We start from the raw sequence: 26,317 nt of genomic DNA on the forward strand, positions 1-26,317 counted from the left end.
GATATATGTGCATGATATTATAATGTAGAAAATTTAAAACACAATTTAAAGATGCTTTTTCGAGTGTTAATGTTTATAATAATAAAACAAAAATTAAACTTACCATATACAAACAGAATATTTTCTTAGTTCCATAAATAGTTTCACGTTTTTAAATTACACTAATTTTAAATATCACTAAAAATATTTTATACAATCATCAAATATGAATACAAATTGTGTATTATCATCAAAATTAAGATAAATTTAAATATATAAAACTCCATATCATTTTATATTTTGAACAATCTTTTATTTTCATATTTGAGTTATGAGAACGCGCCTGGTATTGTATACGGTTTACACGGCAAGATAAGTACCACCACTACATAGCCTTTACAAAATTAGTTCTCTCAATAAATATATTCAATATTTCCATTATAAATATTAAATCGGGACATATGTCCGTCGAATTTTAGCTACAATATTATTTCAGAATTGAATTAGTTATTATTATTATTCTAATGTTTTAACATTTATAAAAATATAATATTATTATGCGCAAACCGAAAAACGAACCGAATTTTTTACCCAAAATTATTGACAATAAATTATCGATACGATACATAACTACCTATTCGATATCGGACTGAAGGGTGCTCTTTCTCACTTCATTAAATATAAGTAATTTATAATGGTGCATGACAACATTATCAAAACAACGCGGTTTCCTAAATGACAAACGAAAATACGTTTACGGTTGTATTCGAACGAAACGAAGAATTTTGTTATTGTTATTATCGTGTCTCGGGTAGAACTTTATAATATTATTGTTTTTGTGTTATTGCAAAAAACGCTGACAACTAATTAACATTGATGAGTTTCCTTTCTTCTCTATGTGATACGTTAGCCAAGTAACACAATAGGGGCAAGTTATTTAAAAAAAAAAAATTGAGTAAGTCAGTCAAGTTAAGATAACGTTCAGAACATTCTTGGTTTCATCAGTAATACATTTTTTCTGTATAGGTGTTGCACACCATAGAATATAATTAAAAGTCTAATTTAATACTCCAAAACTTGCACAAGACTGTTGTCTTTAAAATTACATGCGCTGAATTGCATATTACCGTTAATAGTATTTTATCGTAATAAAACATCTTATGTTGAAGCTAACAAATAATCTAAAATGTCTATGTTATTTAAAACATAAAGAACGTTTTAAACCATTTTCATTTTCAATAAAAAGTATTTTGCTTAAAACTTTCCAAACAATTTCTTATTCACAGAGAATTTTGAGTGCAAGAAAAATTGAAATTTTAACAACGAAATGTTTTATTTGGCTGTCAATTTTAATTTAACTTACCAGATCTATCTTTTTGGGATACCATTATTGTTAAAACTAATCAATATACGTAATATATGATTTAATGAGTATAAGAACGTTAAATCGTGAGCTTAAAGAACCAAAATAAACAATATAACATAAATATTATTAATTACCCGTTCTTTATTTTGATTGTTCGTTTAGTTCCGCGTCAGTTGTACACACAATATAATTTTTCTCTGTAATACAATATAAGTGCATAAAAAATTACGTTATTAAAATAATACTGTAAGAATTAGTCGATGTTAACAACCGTGTGCATGGATTTGGTCCCTCAACATTGGAAGTTGATTTTTAAGGTTGATTCGAAATTATACTGTTAGTTTGAACTGCAATTTTTTAATTTGTCCGTAATATTATTATCGCTTTTTTAGCATTAAAGGTGTTTGAAATGTAATAGTCTATAATATGGTTGAGAGGTACTACCGGTTACGACTGCAATGACGTGCGACCGCATGGATAACGATAATATGTTTTCAAAATATTATGCGACCGTTTATTATAGAAATTAACTACGTATTTTGGCAAGTTAAATTTTATATTTTACATTTTTGACCGAACACGATAATTTAATAAATTTAATTTACATAAACCGTCCAGTGGTTTACGAAAAATACGTACTAGACGCAGGTATACGTACCAATGGTACATTTAATTATTTTCTAACCTGTGTTTTTCCGAATACCAAAGATCGCAACGTGCAGTAATATGATATATAATATCAAAATGTAAAGATCGCAATGGCGGTGAACGTGTTTCCTGAATTATTAACATAATAGGTATATCAAATAATATTTCGATCGACATATTCTTGTAAATTGTATTGTAATCGTTTTTACGAGTATTTTGTTATGTGCGTTGCAATACATTTTATTTTTTTTTAATAAAAACTTTCAGTCGGTGTAAACAATTCATTGATGTTGAGAAAACAATGTAAACAGACACGATATTTATTAGGTAATATAATTATTATAAAATTAAAGTAAACAATCGATTTCAGACGATCAAAGACTGTGACGTTTTTCCATTTGTGGGCTTTGTGGTTTTCTTTCGACCCAAAACGTTTCCATTTTTACCTTTCCCCTGAAAATAAAAGCAATATCATGACTTCTTATAGTTTCGATAATAATATGCGTATGCCGTATACTCGTCATTAAACTTGAGCACGTAATAAGTGTTTTGTCGTTGTGTGTCTTACCTTAACCGCCACGAGTCCCCTTGACGTCAAATTATACATATTTTGTGGCAAAAGTCGCTTGGTCGTGATAGAGATATGAATTTTTCCTGGCTGAACAAATAAAATAAACGAAATACACAATAAAGTTGAATAAACACACCGACCCATTACGATTTAGCGATGGGTGCGAGCAGGCAGTAGACACAATGATAGTATTATCCGTATGTGCGGATTTCGAATTTCGAAATTCAGTTCATCGTTTACCTGGCTGGTTGTTTGCATCCTAGACGCCGTGTTGACGGTGTCCCCGAACAAACAGTAACGCGGGACTTTCATGCCAACAACTCCGGCGACGACGGGCCCCGAATGAATGCCTATATGCATATTTTATATTTATACAAAATTACTGTGTAAACTATATAAGGTAAAACATATTATGTGGAGTTTGTGCTCTGCCTTTCTACAGCCTAATTTAAAACAATTATAAACCGCTTATGATAAATACTATACCTAATTAATAGAATTGATGATTTTTATTTTTAAAATAATAACTTTAGAAAAACTATTGATAAACCCAAAAGTTATTTATTTGTTTTTTAGTAAGCGCAAATAAACAAATTGTATACATTTCATTAATGGTGGATCTCCTCTAATAAAGTACGTACTAAGTTTCAAAAAAGTTATCGACGATGATCAAAACAATTATATCATGAACACGACGGTGTTACCTATCACTAATACAATATTATATTATCGATCCAAAAATAATAATTTATAAGAACCAAACACTTCAAATCGTGAAAAATGCATAGCAAATAGTATGGGTTTAATATGGTCTAACAGGGGAAGTAGCAATAATAGTACATCCGAATTTATGGAACAAACCTAAACCTTATAATATGTAATAATCTTAAGTAATAATAATATTTGATAGTGCGTTAAATTATTTAACAATAAATAATAATAATTTTTTTTATTATTATTATTATATATTGTTATTATTTTTACACAAGTTATTTTTCAAATTCCTACTCGTACTTAACTAATCAATACATTATTGAATACGTTGTGTCTTATTTTAGTATACTTAACCCTAGTTATATCATTTTATTTACGTGGGATGAATATTTCCATGCTCGGGGAGTATGACTATAAGAAACGCCGTAAATTTCGTAATATAACAACGAAAAGTTTACAGAAAATAATATTTATTCCATAATGGTACACTGGTACCTAATACCGTTTTTAGGTAAGCTTGGGGTAACCGGGGTAATAAGTAATAACGATGACGGCGATGGCAACGATTATCATAAAACCAATAAATCTAAGCTCAACTCGAACAGACTATAAAACATATTATAATATAATTAAGTTTAGATACCGATTTTGATCTGGATCTTAATATTGCACGGAAACTGCAAGTCTCTAATATTTTCCGCAAACTCTAAGCTCAGGTCGGTGACGTTGCGCGCGTGCTCTCTCGTGTACTCGGGAGCTCCGCTAACGGCCATGTACACTTGGTTCACGGTTTCCACCTGTTTTCGGGAAAATAAGCGAACGAAATGTAATTAATATGCACCCCGGAAAACGTGACAGACACCATATCGAATTGAATTAAACGTTACACGGCGACAGCGGGGGCAACATAAGCGTCTCAGATTATCGTATTAATTTTACAAACCGCGCGATTTGCACGGCTCGCGCGACTTTATATACACCTATAATACGCGTTTATGCATTCCAAAAACACAAACAATATATGTAGTATCATTCGTCAGGTTTGCTTTATCGATTGCCATTATTCATAGTATACATTAATATTATACGGTCGTATGCACTATGTATAGAGTACTAGACGATATAAATATATTATGAATGCATCAAAATATAAACACGCGGATTTGTCTGTTAATAATAATATTATCAATCATTTTTTTTTTTCGTAAATTTGAAATCGTGACTACGCGTAGGTACTATTATATAATACACATATTTTAACGGTTTTTATATTGTTATATTTTTATGATTATATTGATGCAATGGCACGCACGCCTAAAAATTGATTTTTTTTACAACATAAATATATTATAAAAATATTAAGTTTATTTCTTTTTTCGATTTCAATTTTATTAATATATTTTTAACGCATACTGTATGATCTACGATTACCGATAAACCGAAAACCTTAATTAAAATAACATAATTTATTATTACCTTATAGACACTAAATCGGTCAGTGAGCGAATCGAAACAGCTGAAAACGGTATTCATACATTCAACGACATCCATAACTCCTTTTATTGTTGCTTGTGGTCTTAGCCCTTCGACTTCACAAAACATCACAGATATCAAGTTAAAAGCCTATATAAAAAAAAAACTTGGCCATTATTATATAAATTCTAGAGAAGTATATGAATATAATAATAAAATATGTTTAAAAAATGTAAATCAGTAATTTGATTATTATTTATAGCAAGTTTAAATCATAGTTATGAAAGCAAGAGTGCCATCCCTATAACGCGATTATACGTATCAACTAATCGAGTAATAAATACAAAAATATTTTATGGACGAGATGGATAATATTATGGTCAGTGTACTTTTCAGAATACATATTTCAAGTGTAAGTACCTACTTATTAACTTGAAACTTGAAGTTAATTTCATAATGTTAATACCTTCCATGTTATTTATATCTAATTTTGGGTCATAATATGTTTTGAAAATATAGTCACGTATAAGTCAATCTTTGACATAATCAAAAACGTGTTTAAGGAAATGCAAGTATTTATCACAATGATCATTTTTCTTTTCATTAATTTTTTACACTAATATACTCTTTATGAATTTAATTTTTTACTAAGTACGGTGTGAAAATAAAAAAACACATATATCGGTTTATAATTCGCAGGCGTTTCAGTACCAATTAATAATATTATATTCAATCGCCCCGAGCACTCACAATTTCGTGTTGTTATAGTGTCGGGCGTCGGCTTCGCAATAACGTCAAAACACAAAATAAATACGTTCATGTTGTTTTAGTATAACTGCGAATTTCAATAATCCTGTATAGTGCTAAAACGATCTCTCTGGATTTTGACTGTGCTGATTCTAAAATTACGCATATGTATAATATCTAAACAATACTCGGCATAACGTAATACATTATGTAAATAATAATGTATTTACAGTCGGTATAATCTTCTCATTTGAAAAAATAAATAATAATTATACGTATGTGAAATGATCCCGGTGGACGATTGAATTTCCGAATGAAATAAATGAGAATTGATTGACCGAATGAGGTGATACTAAATATTATAATTTATATTCGTCCCATCCGGGATGGGCCATCCCCCCTCACGAGTCATTTTTTATAAACATACAATTTTGACTTTTTGTTGTATTTTAATAAGTTTACTCGTTTTTTTTTCAATTTGATTTTGTTGAGTATTTTATAATTATTTATTAGTAATTAGGTATCTATAATTGTATTTTGATGTAATAAATACATTTATACATTAAACAAAAATCAAACGAATAAAATAAAAAATTAGAAACTTTGTACTTTAATCAATAGAGAAATATTTACTTTTGGTTGCTGTGAATTATTACTATAAAATGTGATTTTCTACATTTCACAGTACTTATTCTTAAAATTTCTCGCCCTACTCCTCGATCAAGGCAAAATGACATTCAATCTATAGAGATAAGTAGGTCACCGGTATTATAGTATGGCTTGAGTTGTAGTATATTAGAACACGGGTGTATAATAATTAGTATATTTAAATCTGGGGGCGTAATACGTAAATGTGATATTTGCCTTGCACGTGTTCATCGTGCTCTGTTCGTTTTGTAATTGATCGGCGACGCTTCTAGGTAACATCGAATATAACAACGAATCACCCTTGCGTTTCCACTTGTCCAACTGTCCATAATTGTCTTCTAAATCCTGCGACCACTGTTCCGCCCTTTCAAACATCAGTTCCAGCCTAAAAAAGTCAACATATTTCATGTGATATACAACGAAATCATAATTAAATCTTTTAATGAAGTCCCTACAAATCAATTTAATGTTCAATTCTTTCACAACCTGTCGTAAAATACATATCATAGTATCACACATCATACACACGACGTAATATAAGTGTATTTAATTTATTTATTTTTGAGTTAACAAGATATTTTCCAATAAACATTTTTTTGTTCTGCAAAGTTAGTTATCACTTTGACCGTAACGATATAGTTTCTAAAAAAACAACATTATTTTATTATTAGATTTTTAATTCCAAACTGACCGGATGGCGAATGTGGTGACGAAAATTATGCATTATTAATGCATTATTTTTATAAATGTTCAATTTTGTTAAAAAAAAAATATATAATAATAAATAATATTGTACTTAAAAGTATAATCACATAAAGAACACGATACAAAATGAAAGTGAAATTGTACACGTGTAAATTTTATTTCGCAGAGAACATAATAGTATTGAAAAATTTGTAAAAAAAACTCACCAAACGTACTGAAGATAAATCTCGCACAAAAGCATACTACAAAATTACAATATCTAGAGTAGCTAGCTTATTATTATTAAAAAAAAAAATACACAAAACGATTCATCATAGATTTTGAATTTAAAAATGACATTGTCCCCCTCCCAATACAAAATATATGATAATACGCTCGTCCCAGAATCATAATATCTAAGTCCCTGTAGCGATACGTGACGCACGTTCGACGTTTTATTTAAATATTATGTTTGTACTCCACGCGAATCCATCATAATAATCGAACGCCACCGTGCGGGTTTGCTATCTCAACACGTTTCGTATAACTCGTGTGTAAAACACTGCGGCCAACGCGTTAGTATATTACATGTATGTATGTTTTATATAATTTAAAATATTTTCGATTTATTTTTCAGCACGGTGTTATAAGAGGCATAATATTTCGTATGTAGGTTCAACGAGTAAACCGAAAACCATTCGAGCGTCGGAGAGTTAGATTATCAAAATCACGAATTTATAAATTCAAAACGTTAGCGGTCTATAGGAATACTCTGTGGTTATATGTAAATATTAAAAAATAAATATTCGAGATATTTCATTACCGGTGTTCAAAGTTCATATACTTTTTCAGTAATGGAGCGATGGAATTTCACAAGCCTTCAGCAAAATTCCAAATATTGCAAGATGCCTATCGTGTATGAATATATCATAATTCATAATATTATACTCCACGCGAATTCATCATAATAATCGAACGTTTCTGTGCGGGTTCGCCATTTAAAAATACGTATACATTACATATATATATATAAAATATGATAATCCTCTTTCGTAATTTGACAAATTTAAATATTTTACGAAAATTCCGAAATCGATGGCGTTGGCGCGTTGTTAAATTATGATTTCCTCGAAACAATGTAGCAGAAAAATAAAATAATATACTATTATATTAACACGAAAATTACGTAAATAATTTTACTGTAATATGAAAGTTAATTAAAACAGTTTATATATTATTTATTATGGATGATTCACTAAGCATAATACATATTCATTAAAATTCTTATTTTTGATATTTTTAAATATATACAAGGACCATATTTATATATTTTATACACCTATTTAATATGTTTATGTAGTATTATTTTACCTGGAACAGTGCTGCCAGCCGGCCAATACTAGTTCTCTGCTTAATCCATGCAAGTTCAGATCGTTCATAAAAAGACTCATGGCCTGTAGTTCATCCAAGTTGTTCACTCTGAAATCGATAATTAATATTTATATATATATATATATATATTTATGCACGTCGGTTTTAGTCATTTATGTTCGAAGTAAAATATGTAATTTTAATATTCAGGGCGATTATTAAACGGTAAACGCGTGATAACTTACTTATTTCTTTCAATGATAAAATTATTCAAAATCGTATTTATGGCATTTTTAAATAAACCTATTAAAATTACATTTTCAAATTATTGAGATACCTATGTTGTAATAATTTTTTAATAGGAACTCCTTTGTGTGTTGTAAATTATTTAGCAGATAATTTTTCTGAACATTTTAACGTGTCATTATTAAAATTCAATCGATTATTTCTTAAGTAATTTACCTTTATGTATTAATAATACTAATTTAAGGGCCCATGTCAACGATAATGGTTTGGAAGTTTATAAAATTAATAATAATCTAAAGAGTGAAGAGTGAAGACGTTATCTAATAATTAAATAATTTATTAAGTAGGTATTTATACATTCTCTGCTCTACAACGATTGCATTTTTATATTCAAGCATTTTTTAACAAATGCAATATGCGCTTAATGTTTTTTTGAAGAGCGTCTCTAGAGAATTAACAAAAAACTAAAGTCAGTTTATAAAAATATATATTTTCAATTTACTCACACGGGACTGCATAAGAACACGACCACGTCAATCTCTTTGAAGTGTCTCATCTGTCCTTTGAGAAGTATACTCCGTGATCCATAACTACCCCTTCTATCCAATGTGGCTGGCAACGGGCTCACTGATTTTTTTTCTCCTTTTGTTGAACTAAGTTTTTTTTCAGGCATCGTGGCATGTGTTCCACGTAGTACTTCAAGTTCAAAGGTCACAGATGCCAAATACATCAACTAATCAATATTTCATAAAAAAAATCGTGTTAAAACTTTAAAAGGTAGTAGCATATCGTAACACAATATTACAACACGCGTCCATATTATATAGATAGTATGATTTATTATTATAATATCTCATTAGATACGTATTATGGTAAAAAGTTAAGCATGGGTTATTTCTGTCACTAAAATAATACAACATAAGCTGTTAATTGTTGTGTAAGTGTTTTTACAAAAAATTTACAAAATCAATTAATTGTTTGTGGCACGAAATATTTTATATTATTAAAGGTAAACTAAATATTTTCTGCCAAACATATTCCTTTACGAAATACATATCCATATTATATTATGTAGACTGAGTATTGGTTGTTTCGTGAAATGTTTTCTTCGGTCTAAAAGCTTTTAGATCTTTCCGTTTACTTAAAGTTTAAAATTCCGACAGACTAATCATTTGGCTTACAATTTACTGTTCAAACAAAGCTCACTCCAAGTATTCGATTAGTTTGATGAACTTCTATATAGTTGCTTATATGAATATTATTTTACTTTAATTTTATGTTTTACTATATTTACGTCATATTGTACATTAACTATCAATACTTATAATCATAGGCAATACTTATCCATAAATACAAAGTATCGATCTATGTACATTATTTATTAACAAATATGTGATTTCAAAATACTATGTATGATAGTGGTAGGCAACCCTTTTGGATTTTCGAGCCACATTCACGAATCTCCTCCACTGGGTTGGTCTCTTTAATACGCTATTCCTATCCGTATATTATTGTATCAATCATCACTTGAGCTTATTGTTTAAATTATAACAGATCGCTTAATTCAAAATTGTATTCTAAAACGACTAAAATAGTCGAGTCATAATTTTAAGTGTAATTTCAATTTTCATGGTATTTTTTGATAACACTTTTAAACACAATTTCTTGGATCTCTAACTTGTAGCGGTGGTAATACAAAATGCGTGCTATCTCATTTATTGAGCCGCAACCATGTTTTAATCTTTTAATTTATGGACAGAACTTCAAAAGAACCTTTAAAACGCATAAATGTATAGTTATTATTTCTTCTGTACAAAAAATTGATAACGACATAATACGTTTTAACAAGTTGTATTTATAAATTATTACATTTTTCAAATCATTATAGCCCTCATTTTTTCCAAACACATTATCATGGTCTATTATCCTGGTACACAAATTTAAAGAACTCAACAACTATTCGTTCGAACTTTCATTTTGGTGCATACAAATTTTCAGAAACATTATCTACTAAATAACTTATAGTGTAAAAAAGGATTCTCAATTTGAAAAACAGAATTTGTTTATCCACAGACATCTTTTGGTTAATACAAAATTTAAAAACAATATGGTCTTAAGTATATTTAGTTATTCCGAAAATCAGATTTCAAATAACCGCATAGTTGTAGGAACAAAGATGGTAAGCATGTTTGGTGAGTGAGTCATCCTGTATATTATGTATTATACGATTTATACGCACCCCAGTAATATACCTACTATTATATATTATTTCGGGGCGAACAGACAATTTGTTTTCAATGGAAAATGATTTTCCGCGACAATGTCGTGCGGTCGTCGCAGGACAGTGACGGAACATCTGCAGGCAGTGTTATACTTATAGACTCGGATGTCGACCGAACCCAGATATTATGCATAGTGTATACATATTATTGTGCATAACAATTGTCCGGAATATCGTTGGGTTAATCGTCTATAAACGACAGCATTATAGTTGTGTACGATATTGCACCGCTGTAGTGGAGCGTAATAATTATATTACCTCGGCGTCATTATACCAAAAACCGTTTTCGGTTCAATTCGTAGACGTATCGACAACGATTTGCAGCGGCGTAGGTACACTGAAATGTATATATTATTATCACCCTCCACATATTGCTCGGCGACTAGGAAAATCATTGTTGATGTTATCGAGAAATTCCAGAAACGTAATTCCGGTACTTAGGGCTTAGGTAATATAATATAATATGTAGGTATAGGTAAATAATATATAATATTATTTGCACATTGAGGTAATGGTGCCGTGCCAGCAAATACTACTCATCACTAATACGAATCAATTTAATTAATAATATTAGTATATTTTGTAGTCTGACTATTATAAATTATCGATAAAATTACAACGATATTCCTATAGGATTTCGAATTTTATTGCCTTGACGGTTTTGTGGATAGCGAGTCGATTTTTTTTAAACACCGTCGAACGACAAAATATAATATTTATAAAAATATTATAACTGTACAGTAAATTATATTTAATCAGTACGAATAAGTATACAATTTTGTTGATCCATCGAGGTTCAGTATGGGATGATATATAATAGTTTTTATTTCCCGATTTTCCAATTCCGTTCAAATACAGTCGGATAATTGTGAATATTTTAATGCATATTATTACTAAATAGTCTAATAATATTTTTAGTGAAATAAATATTTGCGACTAATTATTTTACTCTAAAATAATAAATGTCTTTATATTATTATCTTATACTGTTCAAGTTGTATTCAGCTACTCACGATTATTAGGTTGAATATACATCAATATTCCATTATGACTTGGTTTGTTATTTATATATAAATAACGATAATAATAATCATTATTACATAAATGTTCGTTGTAAAACCAAAAAAAATAAACTTTATTATTTCTTTACGAATAACTCTATCGAGACGACTTAATGCAAAAATAATAAATATACCAATATCATTATAGATGTATTTTTTTGTAGCAAAATATTTTTATACTGATTTAAGTATATTAATTTCCAAAATAATATTAAAATAACGGACAAACATTAATAACAATTGATATTTATTTTATATAAGTAGGTTTATTTTTTAAATACTTTAAAAATAATAATTTTGTTTTAAAATAATTGCAGCTATACTTTTAAAATATTAACCACGAATCTATGTAAAAAAAAGTAACAAAATAAGTATCAAAAATCACATTTGTATATTTTTCTATCAAAATACGATTTTTAAAGAGCGCAAAGGAATAATAAAAATAAACACATAAAACGAAAAATAACATGTTGGTAATAAGTAATATAATATAAAATATAAAATAATATTTAGTGATCTAGTTAATTATATTTACATACTTTATAATATATTATTGTTATTATTATTAGGTATTTTATGATAAAAATATTATATAATATAGTTAGAATCTAGAATTAAATTTCCTAGAAACAGTAAAAACTATCGAAAAATACCTTTCTGACACAATAATGCTGCCTTTAAAAATAACCTAATTTTTTTTAATAGGGGCACAGGTTTTAGGAAAATGATAGTTTAACTTTTGTCATGTTTTTTTAACACTTTTTATCTTAAATTAACTAACAATATTATGAATTTATGAAAGTAAAGTATCCAAATGACGCATATACAATAAATAAACAGTATATTGAAATAAATTCGATTATTGTGATAATGCTCCTACATAGTTTTATTTGTTTGAAAAAAAAAATGGTAAGTCGGTAAGACACTACATAATATATCACATCCGATAATTGTTAATATAATGGAACGTTAAAAAAATTATAAATAATACGATTGAAATTGTTTACGGATGAAAAATACCAAAAAAACTATTAAAGCAAAATAATATTATAAAAACTAGGTAATGGGTATAGGTCCTCGGGCGGTAAACCTCAATAATTTATGGGGGTGTATTTAATAATTTTGACGATATTTTTTTAATTCGTAATGATGATAATATTATCTCTACTTTTCTTAAGTGTGTCTGCATCATATATATGGGTTTTATATTCACTTGTATCATCATAATAACATATAAGTCTCATTGCTGTATAATATTATTATAAAAGTTACATCACTCCAGCCAGCATGTATGCGTTTTATTAATTTATAATTAAAGCACATTCATCGGGTCCGACGGAAAGCCATTAAACGTCGAAAAGGTTAATACATTTACAGCGTACATCGCCGCGGTGACGTGAAAAACCACGATCAGTGGCGTCAGTACGACATACCTATTAAACGCACGTCGAAACGAATAAAGTATTATTACTATTATTATTCCGATTAACTTGACGACTAAATCGAATCTATCCCAACCAACCCCATAATATGTCATTCAACCACCGCCACCCATAATCTACACGAGCGCCGTAAAATTTCCCAGTAAAACGTATAAAGTGTAATAACACATAATGTATGGTCAGATTTTTTTTAATGAAAATCGTCCCTCGAAAACTACCCAACTGAGTTTCACAATTACTTCATAAATATTATTATGTCAGGATCACCACGTCACGCGTTGAATCTGAGTCATCAGTTTTCATCACGTCATCGCTGCAGCGGTGAACTTGAATGGAATCGTTTTCGTCACCTTATACAATTTATATTATGTTAATGACGGATGATGATAATTATTATCGTTTTTAATTCGTTTTGTGTTAATTTCGTGAAAACGTTCGGTCGGAAGCCCGTCGTCATTTCGATGGGTCACGTATAAGTACCTACCTAACACATCGACACTATTTATATAATCGCATCTAAATATATGAGTCATATAATTATAGAAATAACATTTTATTCGCACGTTTGACAAACAGTGTTATTTAATTAAAAATAAAAATTATATGGTCGGATCCGTGGTCGCTCAACTTTATACCATAAATCATAATATAGATTGTAACTATTTTAGTCGAAGCAAAATGCAAATTTTATGAAGTAATACATTAAAAAGACTACCTGATCATATCTTGCGCTAGTCTCCAACGATTCGTGTTATAATGAATAAAACAAGCAATTGAAAAAACCCGTAAATTTCAAAGCGTGTCAAAGAACTGTCATTCCGATTTAACATCAATCGAACTGTACAATATTGGCAAACGAATATAATATAGCCATATTGAATTATGTATAAGATGCATGTGTTTACCGAGAAAACAGAAAAAGCGAAAAAGTGGAAAAACTTATTTTACGAAAAAAAAATAACGCACGTAATAAGCTGTATTTTTTTTTTATAAGTGATGTCATTGGTTTAAAAAGGACAAAGTTAGAAATTGAATTTCTTAGTTCTTGTTTTTTTTCAAAGTTCAAAAGAAAAATGTTTCGTAAGAAATGCGTTCAAATAATTCACTGCTGTGGATATTTTGTTTGGAAACTCATGATTGTATTTAACTTTAAGTTACATTGAGGGGTGAGCTATTTGTAAAGTTGTGAATTCTGTTAGAAGTACTAACTTAACTATATAGTTTATTAAATTCACCCGTTTTTATTTATTTTGTTGATTTAATGACTGTATTATTCTTACCTATTAACATTAAGTTAATCAAGTTCATAAAATCGTAAACAACTCATGTTTTAATGTCAATCGCAATATTATTATCTATATTATGGTTAAAATGCTTTAGAGAATATTTGAAACTCCTATGTACTATATAATATACTATTAGGTGTACCTATTCAATTTTAGTTTTTCATTAATAAAAGTGTTAAATTAATCACACTTTATATTTCGTTCAGAGATAATAATTTGTTTAAATAACTAGTATATACTTAATATTTCATATTTTAGATAAAATAATATACGGTACTTATATTAATATTTTATAATAATCGATTTGAATATTCAAAAAGATATTATCTTTTTTGTGTACAAAATAGTATTTTATAGCTAGCACCTAATAAAAACTACTTATTAATTTCAATACATCAGATTAAAAAAAAAAAGATTTACTTAAAAATAAAACATATACGTAGAAAACTCAAAGGTTTTCATTTGCAATTCAACATTTTAATATTTCTTTCACGTAGGTAATCTTCCCTCAAAATACTTTGGAAAAAAATCTACGTGGTTTTAAGTATAACGATATTTGAGAACAACCAAATAATTTCAAAAATATATCGAAATATAAACATATTTGCAGTTCAAACGTGAAAAATCAAGCACGTTTAACATTAAATATTCCTACAAAACGTATCTACTACCTACGTAGAATAATTATAATATGTACGAGCAGTTTAACAAACAATAATTTGCGCATAATTGATGGCATAACGATGTAGTGATAAGATTGATAGGTGAAAAACCAGAAATATTAAAGATTGATTTTGTGCAGGTAGTCACAAATTAGAAAAGGGGTTATATTTAGAGTAGCTTAGTGATAAGAGTGGACAATGTAAATCGCATCTGACTGATCTTAAAAGTTCGTCACGTCACTATATATCATATCATATTAAACTTATACTAATACTCGTATAACATTACGAATGAATCTTATGTCTGTACGAGTGTACTCACGTTGGTCCACGTGAACGGTATGTCCCTGGGTCGCCTGAGCACCAAGTGTTGGACCAGCAGGTGGCCGCGGACGTCGTCAGCCGTGGACGCACCCCACACGCTGAGCAGCTTCTCGCCCGCGTCCATGATGCGTATGTCCTGGTCGATTACCACGCCGAACGGGAAAAGCCGGAGCAGCAGCTTGATGGGTATGGACGGAAGCTGTAGACTACGGTCGAAGGTATGGACGGCCGCGTGCTGGTCGACGAACGCGCTGTTGTCGAAGTCCAACCGGTACTTGACGAGCACGTTCTGCAAGCCAGTCGCCGTTGCCGCCGCAGTCGCCACAGCCGAAAGGTGTGAAGATACGGAGGTCGTGGACGTATTTTCGCTCTGCAGCACGCGGATTCTGAGGTTCGTATCATACACCTCCTCGGCGATCTGGTCCAGTTGCCCTGAAAAATAACAGTATTAGAATTATTTGTATTATAGTCGTTACACGTTACTTTATATTATACGACGAGTACTGAAAATTAAAAAAACGATTAAGTTACACGGTTTTTAATTATTTTAACGAGTAGTCAGTAAGTATAAAATATAATTATATATGCGTTTAACTATTCATAAACAAGTTTATTAATCGAAAGTTAGTAAACTTAAATTTCTTTTCAAACTTTACTTTTAGTCGTTTATTCACCATATATGTATAACTTTCACTGACGTACTTTTTTTAGGCAATGTGATAACAATAAAAATAATAATAAATGCTCAGACTTATTAAAATATTTATCGAAAGCAACTTTTACATAGTAATGGGTTTAATTCAAGCCAAACGCTGGAAAAATAATATATGTAAAAAATAATTTCAGTGTACAAAGTAAGTATCATGTATTTTATTAATTTTTACAGCTAAATTGGACTTTGTTAAGTATATATAGGATAAACATAGTTGTACACAATCACCAACATATTTCATGTTTTTATCATTAGATTTTCAACAAAAACTTTTATTCGATCTCAAAAACGCCATAAAGATTGAAGTATAATTGAATTCGACGAATGTCTGTGAAATAAGTATAGCAAAAATTGATATTTTTTAAGTCTCTTGAAAAAATATCTGAGGGAAGATATGTTTAAAATCAAACATTAAATGAAAAAGTTGCAGAACTTTCAGTCCCCCAATCAATTAAAAGTAAAAGTGTCGTTAAAATTTCAATTAAACGTGGTAATTATTGTTCCGTCAAAACATTCTAATTGGACGTCGAATTGTCAAAAAATGCAAATACACGCAGTTTTGTGTGAAAATCTTAATCATTACAAGTTCTTTAATTAATTATTATTATTTTTCAGCCATTTGTCAAACACCAAGAATTTTATTTTTATCACATGGATTATTTTTTAGTGGTGTATTAAATTGCATCCCTAATAAATAAAGCAGAAATTAAAATCGAAAAATAAGTCTAAATAATATAAATATATTATATTTAAATTAAAAATAACAGTGACATGACTCAAATAATGCCTTATAGACGTATTGCTATATTCTCGCATGAAAAATTATGAGTATTTTATCTCAATCAAAAATATGCAAAGTTTAGTTTTACATTCATATGTCCTATTATGCGTCGTGTATATTATACCACCTTTGATAAAATACATAAACATATTAATTACAATATTATTACATATTAAAGAATTTTCCATATTATTTTAGTTGCGTGCGTATTCTAATCTATCGATATAATATTATAGATTTCCTTAAATCAAAAACATCTAAAATAATATTAATTGCTCAACGAATATATTTTATTTAACTATGTATTATTGTTAGATGGCATAAGTTAAATTGCATATTGAAAAGACACAATGTTGGTTGTCCTTAGTGTTGCATGTGTTTATAGTAATAATTTCAGACTAATAAAATTGTTAAATTGATATTAAAAATAAAATATTAGTTATTTTTAAAAAAAATTCAATGAGTCGTTGTATTAAAATATTGTAATCATCTTTCACTCTCTCTCTCTATCTTTCTCTTATCCAAACTTTAGATACGGCCCTTCGTATTGGTCTGTTATATGTTTGTACCAATAATATATAATATATATAATATATATATATCGTTATATATGATTGAGGTAGTGCGTAGATACGTATACGCATCCGTTTATAAACATTACTACTGTTGGGCGGTAAATTCTCGACGTCTGCAGTTACACTACAGTTATAATAAAAATAATATAAAGTAATACTAATAATACATGATTGTATGTTTGACGAGTTTGATTGAATATTGCTGCTGAGCCGATGGTGAAGGTTTAAAAAGTTTCTCCGCGAACAGCACATACGCTATAACCCATACCACGTTGCACTAAGTGCATTTCTGAGCGTGTATGGTGTTTATATTATAATAATGGATTACCCGGTACACGAGTGCATAATAATATAATATATATATATATAACTGACGACGGGCTGGTTGCGTTGCGTGCATTTGATTTGCCGCGGACGACCTTTGAAAGTTTATGGATCATGACAGTGCGGATCGGACGATAAAATCAGTAAGGGTAAAATTCGTTATTTGACGTTTTCGACGCTTGCAGTGGCGGCGTGTTTTTCCGACGATGGCAAAGTTTAATTAAACGATTGCCAGGGATGATGTGCCCGCCAGATGCATTTGTTTCGGGACTTAATCCGCGATACTGCAGCACTGTATAATAATAGTAATTATTTCGCCGAGACTTTTGATATAACTAATATTATTCTCCCACATAGTATTATATATATATACCATTATATTACCACCGTTTCGACTTCCGCTTCTCTCTCCATCACCGTGCGAATGGGTGTACAAATTGATTTAGCGGGCATATCATTATATCATAAAACTGCAGTGTGCGGTGCGCCGCAGACCGTCAATCATCCTGTTGCTTTTACAATCCTCACCGCGGGGAACAGATGTTTTTCAGACAGTTTGTTCCACATAAGCTATCGGATCAACTTAAAACTTTATGTATAGACGTTAGCGCGTAGGCGGGCACTACTATAGCTGTGGCGTCATGTGTGTACGTATACGACAAAAGAAAAATGCAATATCCAGATTAATTTCAATAAAAAAAAATTACGGTGGTCGTCTAGTACGCGAATCGGATTCAATGTGTACAAGCAGGAGAACGGAGAGGAGACACGCGATTATAATATATATTATTATAGCTTATAGTCAACTATATTATGCTTTACGAGCTTTACGAATAGCATCAACATATAATATTGATATTGAAATGCTACACCGCAATAGCAACCGTTATTGAAATACCACGAAATATATACACATCATCTGGACATTTTTCTTTCGATAAATTGTATTAAAATATGTGAATGTACGTATTATTATTGTACATTATCATATTGTGTACTCGTCATCATCATATTATTAAACATGCATAACTAAATCACGAGAAATAAATTATTTTTCTTTTTGTACAGCGTTTTGAATATATCACGCGCTGGTACAATTATACGTATATTATATTCTAAATAAATATTATTTTGATGCTAAGTTGAATTTAAAGACGTATTATACACAAATATTCAATTAAATTATTTGAATTGTTAACGAAAATTCAATTTCATTTCAAATTGAAATTAAAGACCCACATGTTCATTGAACCAATAAAAATAAACTGCATGAATTTATAATAAACTGATATTTTTTATATGTAAAAATAGTCAGTTGTAATTTTAACTTTTATATTATATATATATTTAGTTCCTACAGAAAAATTTAATGACCACTATTGTGCCAGAAAAGCGGTGGAAATAATTGAAGGTAATGGAGGAATACATTTCGATGGATTCCTATATATTTCAACATACTTTGCATATTCTGAACTCTGTAATGTAACAATATTTTCTTACCGTACCTTATCTACCTTACATTTATGTGGTTTCAGGATACCAATTTAATTGGCTACCATTTTTATTGTTCAAAGTCGTTGTGATTCAATAGGTAACATTAAAACATAACACAATATTCATTTTTCTGACGCATAATTGTATACAATTAGTATGCGGTGTAGTTGAAGAGATTTTAAAAATAAATTAGAAACCTTTTTTTTTTTGTACATTTAATTTAATGTCGTCGTAATAACTGTATACTTTACAATACTTGGTACACGTTTTTGGCGATACTTTTTGGGGCATTTTATATGAGTATAATATTTGTTGTGTAAACAATTTAACAATATAATAATCATTATGAATACGCGGCGTTTTGTATAGGCTATTTAGGTACAACACAGTTGTGAGTCAGTTTTTCCAGTATCTTATAGTATTTTATTGTTTAATATATTTTTATAATGCTAATTTTATGATAACATAAAATTAAACGAATGTTTAAACTGAATGTAGATGTAGAGAAGAACTTCAAAGATGTTTATCTCATTGAAATAAAATTTCATATAAAATTTGTTAATAAATTTGTTCTTGCTAAAAATCAAATTTTGAATGGTTTGACAAAAAAAAAAAATAAAACGAAAAATAATCTAATTCTTCATAAAGTTTGAAATTTAGTAAGGTATTTTTTAATAATTTATAAAAATATACACGTCTATTTAATCAGTGTTTTAACTTTAATAAATTACACTTTTAAAATAAAATCTTTTTGTTTTTAAGTTTTTAGTTTTGTTTAATCGTGATATAAAATGAATACTTTTTATTAAAAGCGCAAGTATCAAACGTATGGAGTAAATAACATTGTCCACACTATACTACTACAGTAAAAAGTAAAAATACATAATCCTTACTAAAAGTCGAAAACCACTGATTAATATATGCACTTAAACAAAAAAAAAAAAAAAATACTTAGAAAATTAGGATGACCACGCGCGTTGTCGATCTGAAAACTCAACACTCTAAAAACACCCTACTACCCATTCCCCCCCCCCCAATAACGCGACACCGTCTATAGTTTATACACAAACTTTCGTTTACTGATTATTATATTATATGCCTACTGCTACTATCGTCGACATCCGTCGTCGTCGATGGATCAAATTCACGATTTATATATTATATAAATTGAAATTTATACATTTTTTTTATATTTAAATTTATATATATCTATGGTACTCACCCATGAAGTACTGGGTGAACCCGCGCCTGGTGCTCCGGTAGACGAGAACGCATCCGTTGCGGTCCACGTGCGACATGTACATGGACGGGCTCTTCATCTTCGGGTACGCGAACCGCATCTGCAGGTGCAGGTTGTCCACGTTCTTGAGAAATTCGCAAAAGTACCGGCCCGTGGCCCGGATGGGCGCGTCGTAGCCCAAGTTGCTGAAGAACCGCACGAAGCACCGGCCGAAGTACCGCATAAACCCGTCGGCGGTCGGCTCGACGTTCTCGCCGCTCCGGTCCGTCGGGTCGGTGAGCAGCTGCGCCGCGGCGGCCGCCAGCTCGGGCATCAGCCCGTCCGGGTATATCTGGTGCGTGTTGAACACGTACCACTTACACCGGGCCAACCGGACCACCTCGCGCCAAGCGCTCTCGCCGTACTCGAGCTACAGTGTGAATAATAACATATATTAATATATGTATTATGTGAAAAAAATTACACGATGTAAAATTGGAGTGACCATTTCATGAAAAAATGACCATTTCGTGAAATATTTTCGCCCAAGCCCGGATTAAGCACTTCGAAGTTTTTGAATCGCGTATATAATAATACATAATTATACACCGACTTACCAAATATAAATGATGCTACATAATTATTTACATACTATAGTAGTATAAGTTATACGAGTATACTTATATTGCATGTTATAAAAATTACAACTAATTAGTATATTTGCATGTGAATGTGGAAATCGTTTCGTCATAATTTAGGTTTTTCTTCGTGATAAAATTTATCACGATACTGTTGACATCGAATCACGCCGTTTTATTATATAATCTTGTAAATATAATCCTACCACCACCTGTCAATCTGATTTTTATTTTTGTACAACGTCTCCATTATATTATATACGAGTGCAGATATCGTGATATTTATCGATAGATACGTGATAATGTATAATACTATGATATACACCAGGCACGTATACAGGTGGAGGGGGGTTCAACCCCCCCCCCTGCCCCCACAACACGGGAAATAATTTCGAGTAACGAGAAAAAAACTATTTTATTATGCAGCGGCACAATTTGTATTGCTATATTTTGTAAGCCCCCCCCCCCCCCCGAAATTTTTGTAAACGTGCCTGATATACACTGTACAATAGACGACGATTATAAGACTCACAGATATAAGGTTTAGACGCATATTACGTTCAAAATCGTATGGAATGGTCCGAACGTAACCAAATACATTATTCTTAAATGAAAACTCACTTTGTAAGATTCACCACTTCGGATATAAAAAACAAATTCTGTAAAACACTGTAGAAAATGTAGAAATTTTTGATAACATTTTGAAAATTTATTTTTATTGTAGTGATTTTATTTCATGTATTATTCTAATATACAATACGGGTAAGAGCAATAGTCAAAAACCATAAAAAAAAACAAAACAAATTAAGTCCAAAATGTATTTTAATACTTTTTTCAGTAAATAATAAATATAATAAACCGTATAATGCAAAATATTAAATATTATCTGATTTCATTTGGAACAAGTAAAAGTAATAATAAATGTTTAAAATATATGTATGTTATATATGTATTTAATTTATTAATATGTAATAATTCCTCATATGTACCTAACTGTAAAAGAAAAATAGCAAAATAAAGTTGATAATTAATTACAATTTTTGTTTGTTTTTTCCACTTTGCCTATACGATTTATTCGATTATAAGACTTTCTTTGTACTGGTCCCAAACCGAGTCTTATAAGTGACGTCCACTGTATGAGTTTATCAGAATTCAGGACCGTGAGCATAGAATTCGACACCCCCATGACCCCATAACAATATTGTATATTTTCTTCAAACGTATTAATATAATGTATAAATGAAAATTACTGAAATATAAATTTATTGTATTATTTTTATATTCAGTGTATACCCTACAATCTGTATAAATTTATGAAATATTAATGACATACCTGTTATAGGCCTACTGTATAGCATAAATAATAAATTCTATTAAAAAAAACAACAGTAGGTAACAAAATAAAGTTATTTTCAGTTGTCAGTAATTTGATTACATGTACGCAATACTTAACGAGTATTTAATTGCATTAAACATTTTAAAATCAAAAGTGTGACACTTATGAATACTGAATAGTTGTTTTCTATAAATATAAAATAGGCTCTAGTGAAGATAATTAATATAGATAGTATAATATATACATATCAGGATCGCAAACATCAAACACCAGCAGTAACCCAATAAGTAGTCAGTTACAAAACTAAATGTCAATTAATCGTTTTTCAAAAAATTCCATGAATAATGCTTTAGTGCTTTACATCATAAAAATTACTCGTATAAAGTAATTAAACTACTGCACAAAAATGTAATCCTTATACAGTAAGAATAATAGATATATAAAACAAACAAATACAATAATTATATGTAATTCAATGCAAAGTAAAAGTATAGAATAAAACATTAAATACAGATCAAATATTCCAAAATTATATCTTTTAGATATTATATATCACATTAACTCGTGTCATATATGATAAATTTATAAGGTTTTGAGACCACAAAGAAAGAAGATTTTATAATGAAATACTTAAGCATACTTATTATGTAAAGATTTAAAAAAAAAAACACGTTTAACACTCGCCTAAGAGAAACATGCGAGCATAACATTATTTCCACAAAACTAAATCCTGGACGAGACACTTTTTATACCATTTATCGAAGAAGGGGATTACCCGATTACGCAATATTATATTTTATATCTCAAACGTACATAAAATATTTTTATGTAACTGATTTCTGTCGGTAACCAATCGGACATTTCATTTTATTGAATTATAATAAAATAGTTTTATTATGTTATAAAATCCAGCGTCATAGCAGTATACGTTTAATGAATTAAACTGGAGATATTGTATTATATATATATGATGTTAAAGCAATAAAACCAATTGATTCTGATTTGTTTGTATATAATATTTATTTAACAACATATAATAGTCAAAATATTTTTAAAACTCGCAGTAGGTATTACTGTTATTATTTTTTCTAACGATAATCCATACATTTATTTACTTTTACAAATGAGAGTTTTCTAAAAGCGTGCAAAAACAAAAACATAAAATTGTATTTACCAAAAACGAGCGTATTTTAATTATATTTTTGGTATACAAAATATTTATTATTTTTAATAATTTTTGAAATGTTATTAAAAATCAAATCGTCAACTTTTAATTTATATTCAATCATGCGTAATGTTAACTATATAGCGATTGGTGTTTTTTTTTAATAAACATATATTGGTATTATATTAGAGTTGAATAATTATTAGTTTTTATCATAACAAGAATTTTAAAACTGATTATAATATATAACTTTTTTTTTGTTTTTAATTATTTTACACGTTTACTCTGTTGCTATTTAAAACATTCATTAATTTATATATATATTTGACGAGTACTAGTGCAGAATGTTAAAATTATTTTCTGATATTTTCACAGCATAAATACCACTAAACTACTTACTAACTTAAACTTAACTGATAGGTTTTATAAAATTATTATATTTTTTGCCAAAAATAATAATATTTAAAATCAGTTTATTCCTTTATTCTTAATTTTATTTATATTGGCGTTAATAAAAGTAATTCAGAGTAATAATTTTTAATTTTTGTCGTTCTTTTATATTAGTATAAGAGTAAAGAGAATAGTTAACGTTTAATTTGACGGATTACAACGAGAAGATTTGTAACGTGTATACAACGAATGCAACTTGCAAATAACAAAATACATATAGATATACCTAAAAATACAGCTTGTTTTTATTCAAATTTCAATCAGTTTATGAACCAGTGGTTGATAAAAACACCCGAGACCGCAGATGGTATATTTGATGTAATTGCACAATATATTAAAATACAATCCGTGTAAGGAAAGTTTAGTAAAATTGAAAAAAACTTAAAACAAGCAAATATAAAACGCACCGCTATTATAATATATCTATTATATTTAACACGTGCGTACCATTATTATATATATATATAATATATATAATATATCAAATAAACACATATATAAGATAAACTCAACTCACTACGCATAATATAGGTAGATCGTTTTCGTAGTTTATTACTTATTGGGTTAGGGACTCTCTGAACAATCGAAAACATCAACTCGTTAAGTCGAGTATAATTTCCACACCATTCAAATGGAAATAACAATCGAGTTGACATTTTAGTCACGCGTGACAAGATCGGGAACGGAATACATAACTGCAGCGAGATATGGCAATTTACTATTTAAAATCAGTGTAGAATGTAGACAAAAGCATAAGAGGGGGTTACGTGAAAATCTTGTAAACTCAGAAATGTCGGGCAAATAACAACATGCCAGTGCCGATCGCTATACTAAATCTGAATATATTTTAGGTTAGATTTGTGCACTATTGATTTTACGGTGAATTTTTTTAATTTATTAAAATAGTGATATGAAATTGTGTCACCGGATACAGAGTCTAGTATTTATATTAATATGTAAATTTCGTTTTCGCAAATGTATTTATAATATATGCAATTCAATGTTTACGTTTAACAGAGTAGTTAGATATAAAAAAAAAACTCTATTACCCTGGTCAAAAACGTTTAAAGACATACAGACCACCGTGGTAAAAAATGAAGTTACGATTTACTAAAATATTGTTCTATAGTAATTTACCCTACAAATATTATAACACTGTCATAAGCTCCTGCAGTTTTACATAAAACACAGTTAAATAATATATATACAAGTAATATTAATAACCCATTAAAAGACTTGAGTGGTGGCTATCCTTAAAATAATATATGTTGCTGAAGACGATTCTGATAACCAGCATACTTATAAAGGATGGCTGTATTTAGTTGAAAATACAAAAACTTGATAAAAATTATACCCATGTTGGTAGTACCAACTTGGTACCACAAAATATATTTATAATTACAAATATTCAATTAGAGAATCGAGTATAATTTCCATTTTTTTGAAAGGTGCAAATTATTCGGCTATAGTTTAAAAATATTTTTGCCTGTCACAAAAAATATACAAACTTTGATTTCAACAGTGATGACTTCTATCAAATTGAATCTATAGTTGGTATTTTGGTGACAAAAGTAAAAGTACTTTTAAAAATATAACGATTTGGGAAAAACTGAAAATTCTACACAAAAACAGTTTTTGACTAAATTGATTATTTTTTAAGCTAACTTAAAAATTAATATGCAGTTGTAATGACTTAAATCTTTAACAAATATTGGAAAGTACTAGACATTAAAAACTTTTAAAATATTTTTAATTTTTATTAGATTAATATATTTTATTAAATTAGCATATGCCAATTAAATTAATAATTATTTATTACAAAACGGCCCATTTTAATCATATTTTTTAAAAATTATTTTACTCTTTAAAGAATCAGTATAAAACAAATAATTACCAATCACTCAACATATAACCACCCAACCAAATAACACGTGTTACTCAAGCAACATAGAATAGTTTGCACAAAACTCAAATCTTACCAAAAGGCAAAAATCAAAGAAATAACTTGCAAATAATATGTAACTCATATATACCTGAATAAAGTGTTGTACGCTTTCTAATAACATCCCGTACATTTTGTGAAGTTTCCTTAAACAAACCGTGACACAGGCACTCCAATA

The 26,317-nt window shown here is 29.2% G+C and overlaps 1 protein-coding gene across 1 annotated transcript; it reads right to left on the minus strand.

Moving 5' to 3' along the window:
• Positions 1-2,297: 2,297 nt before the first annotated feature.
• LOC132931958 (soluble guanylate cyclase 89Db-like) lies at positions 2,298-26,317 on the minus strand. Its single transcript, XM_060998082.1, has 11 exons — positions 26,231-26,317; positions 20,612-21,038; positions 15,502-15,935; positions 8,954-9,180; positions 8,202-8,309; positions 6,363-6,531; positions 4,755-4,901; positions 3,922-4,075; positions 2,805-2,914; positions 2,562-2,651; positions 2,298-2,446 (listed from the first exon to the last, which is right to left on the minus strand). Exons 1-11 carry the CDS (start codon positions 26,270-26,272, stop codon positions 2,360-2,362), a joined length of 1,995 nt encoding a protein of 664 aa, XP_060854065.1. The 5' UTR covers positions 26,273-26,317; the 3' UTR covers positions 2,298-2,359.

This window comes from Rhopalosiphum padi, chromosome 1 (genome assembly GCF_020882245.1).
Source record: "Rhopalosiphum padi isolate XX-2018 chromosome 1, ASM2088224v1, whole genome shotgun sequence".
NCBI classification, from domain to species: domain Eukaryota; kingdom Metazoa; phylum Arthropoda; class Insecta; order Hemiptera; family Aphididae; genus Rhopalosiphum; species Rhopalosiphum padi.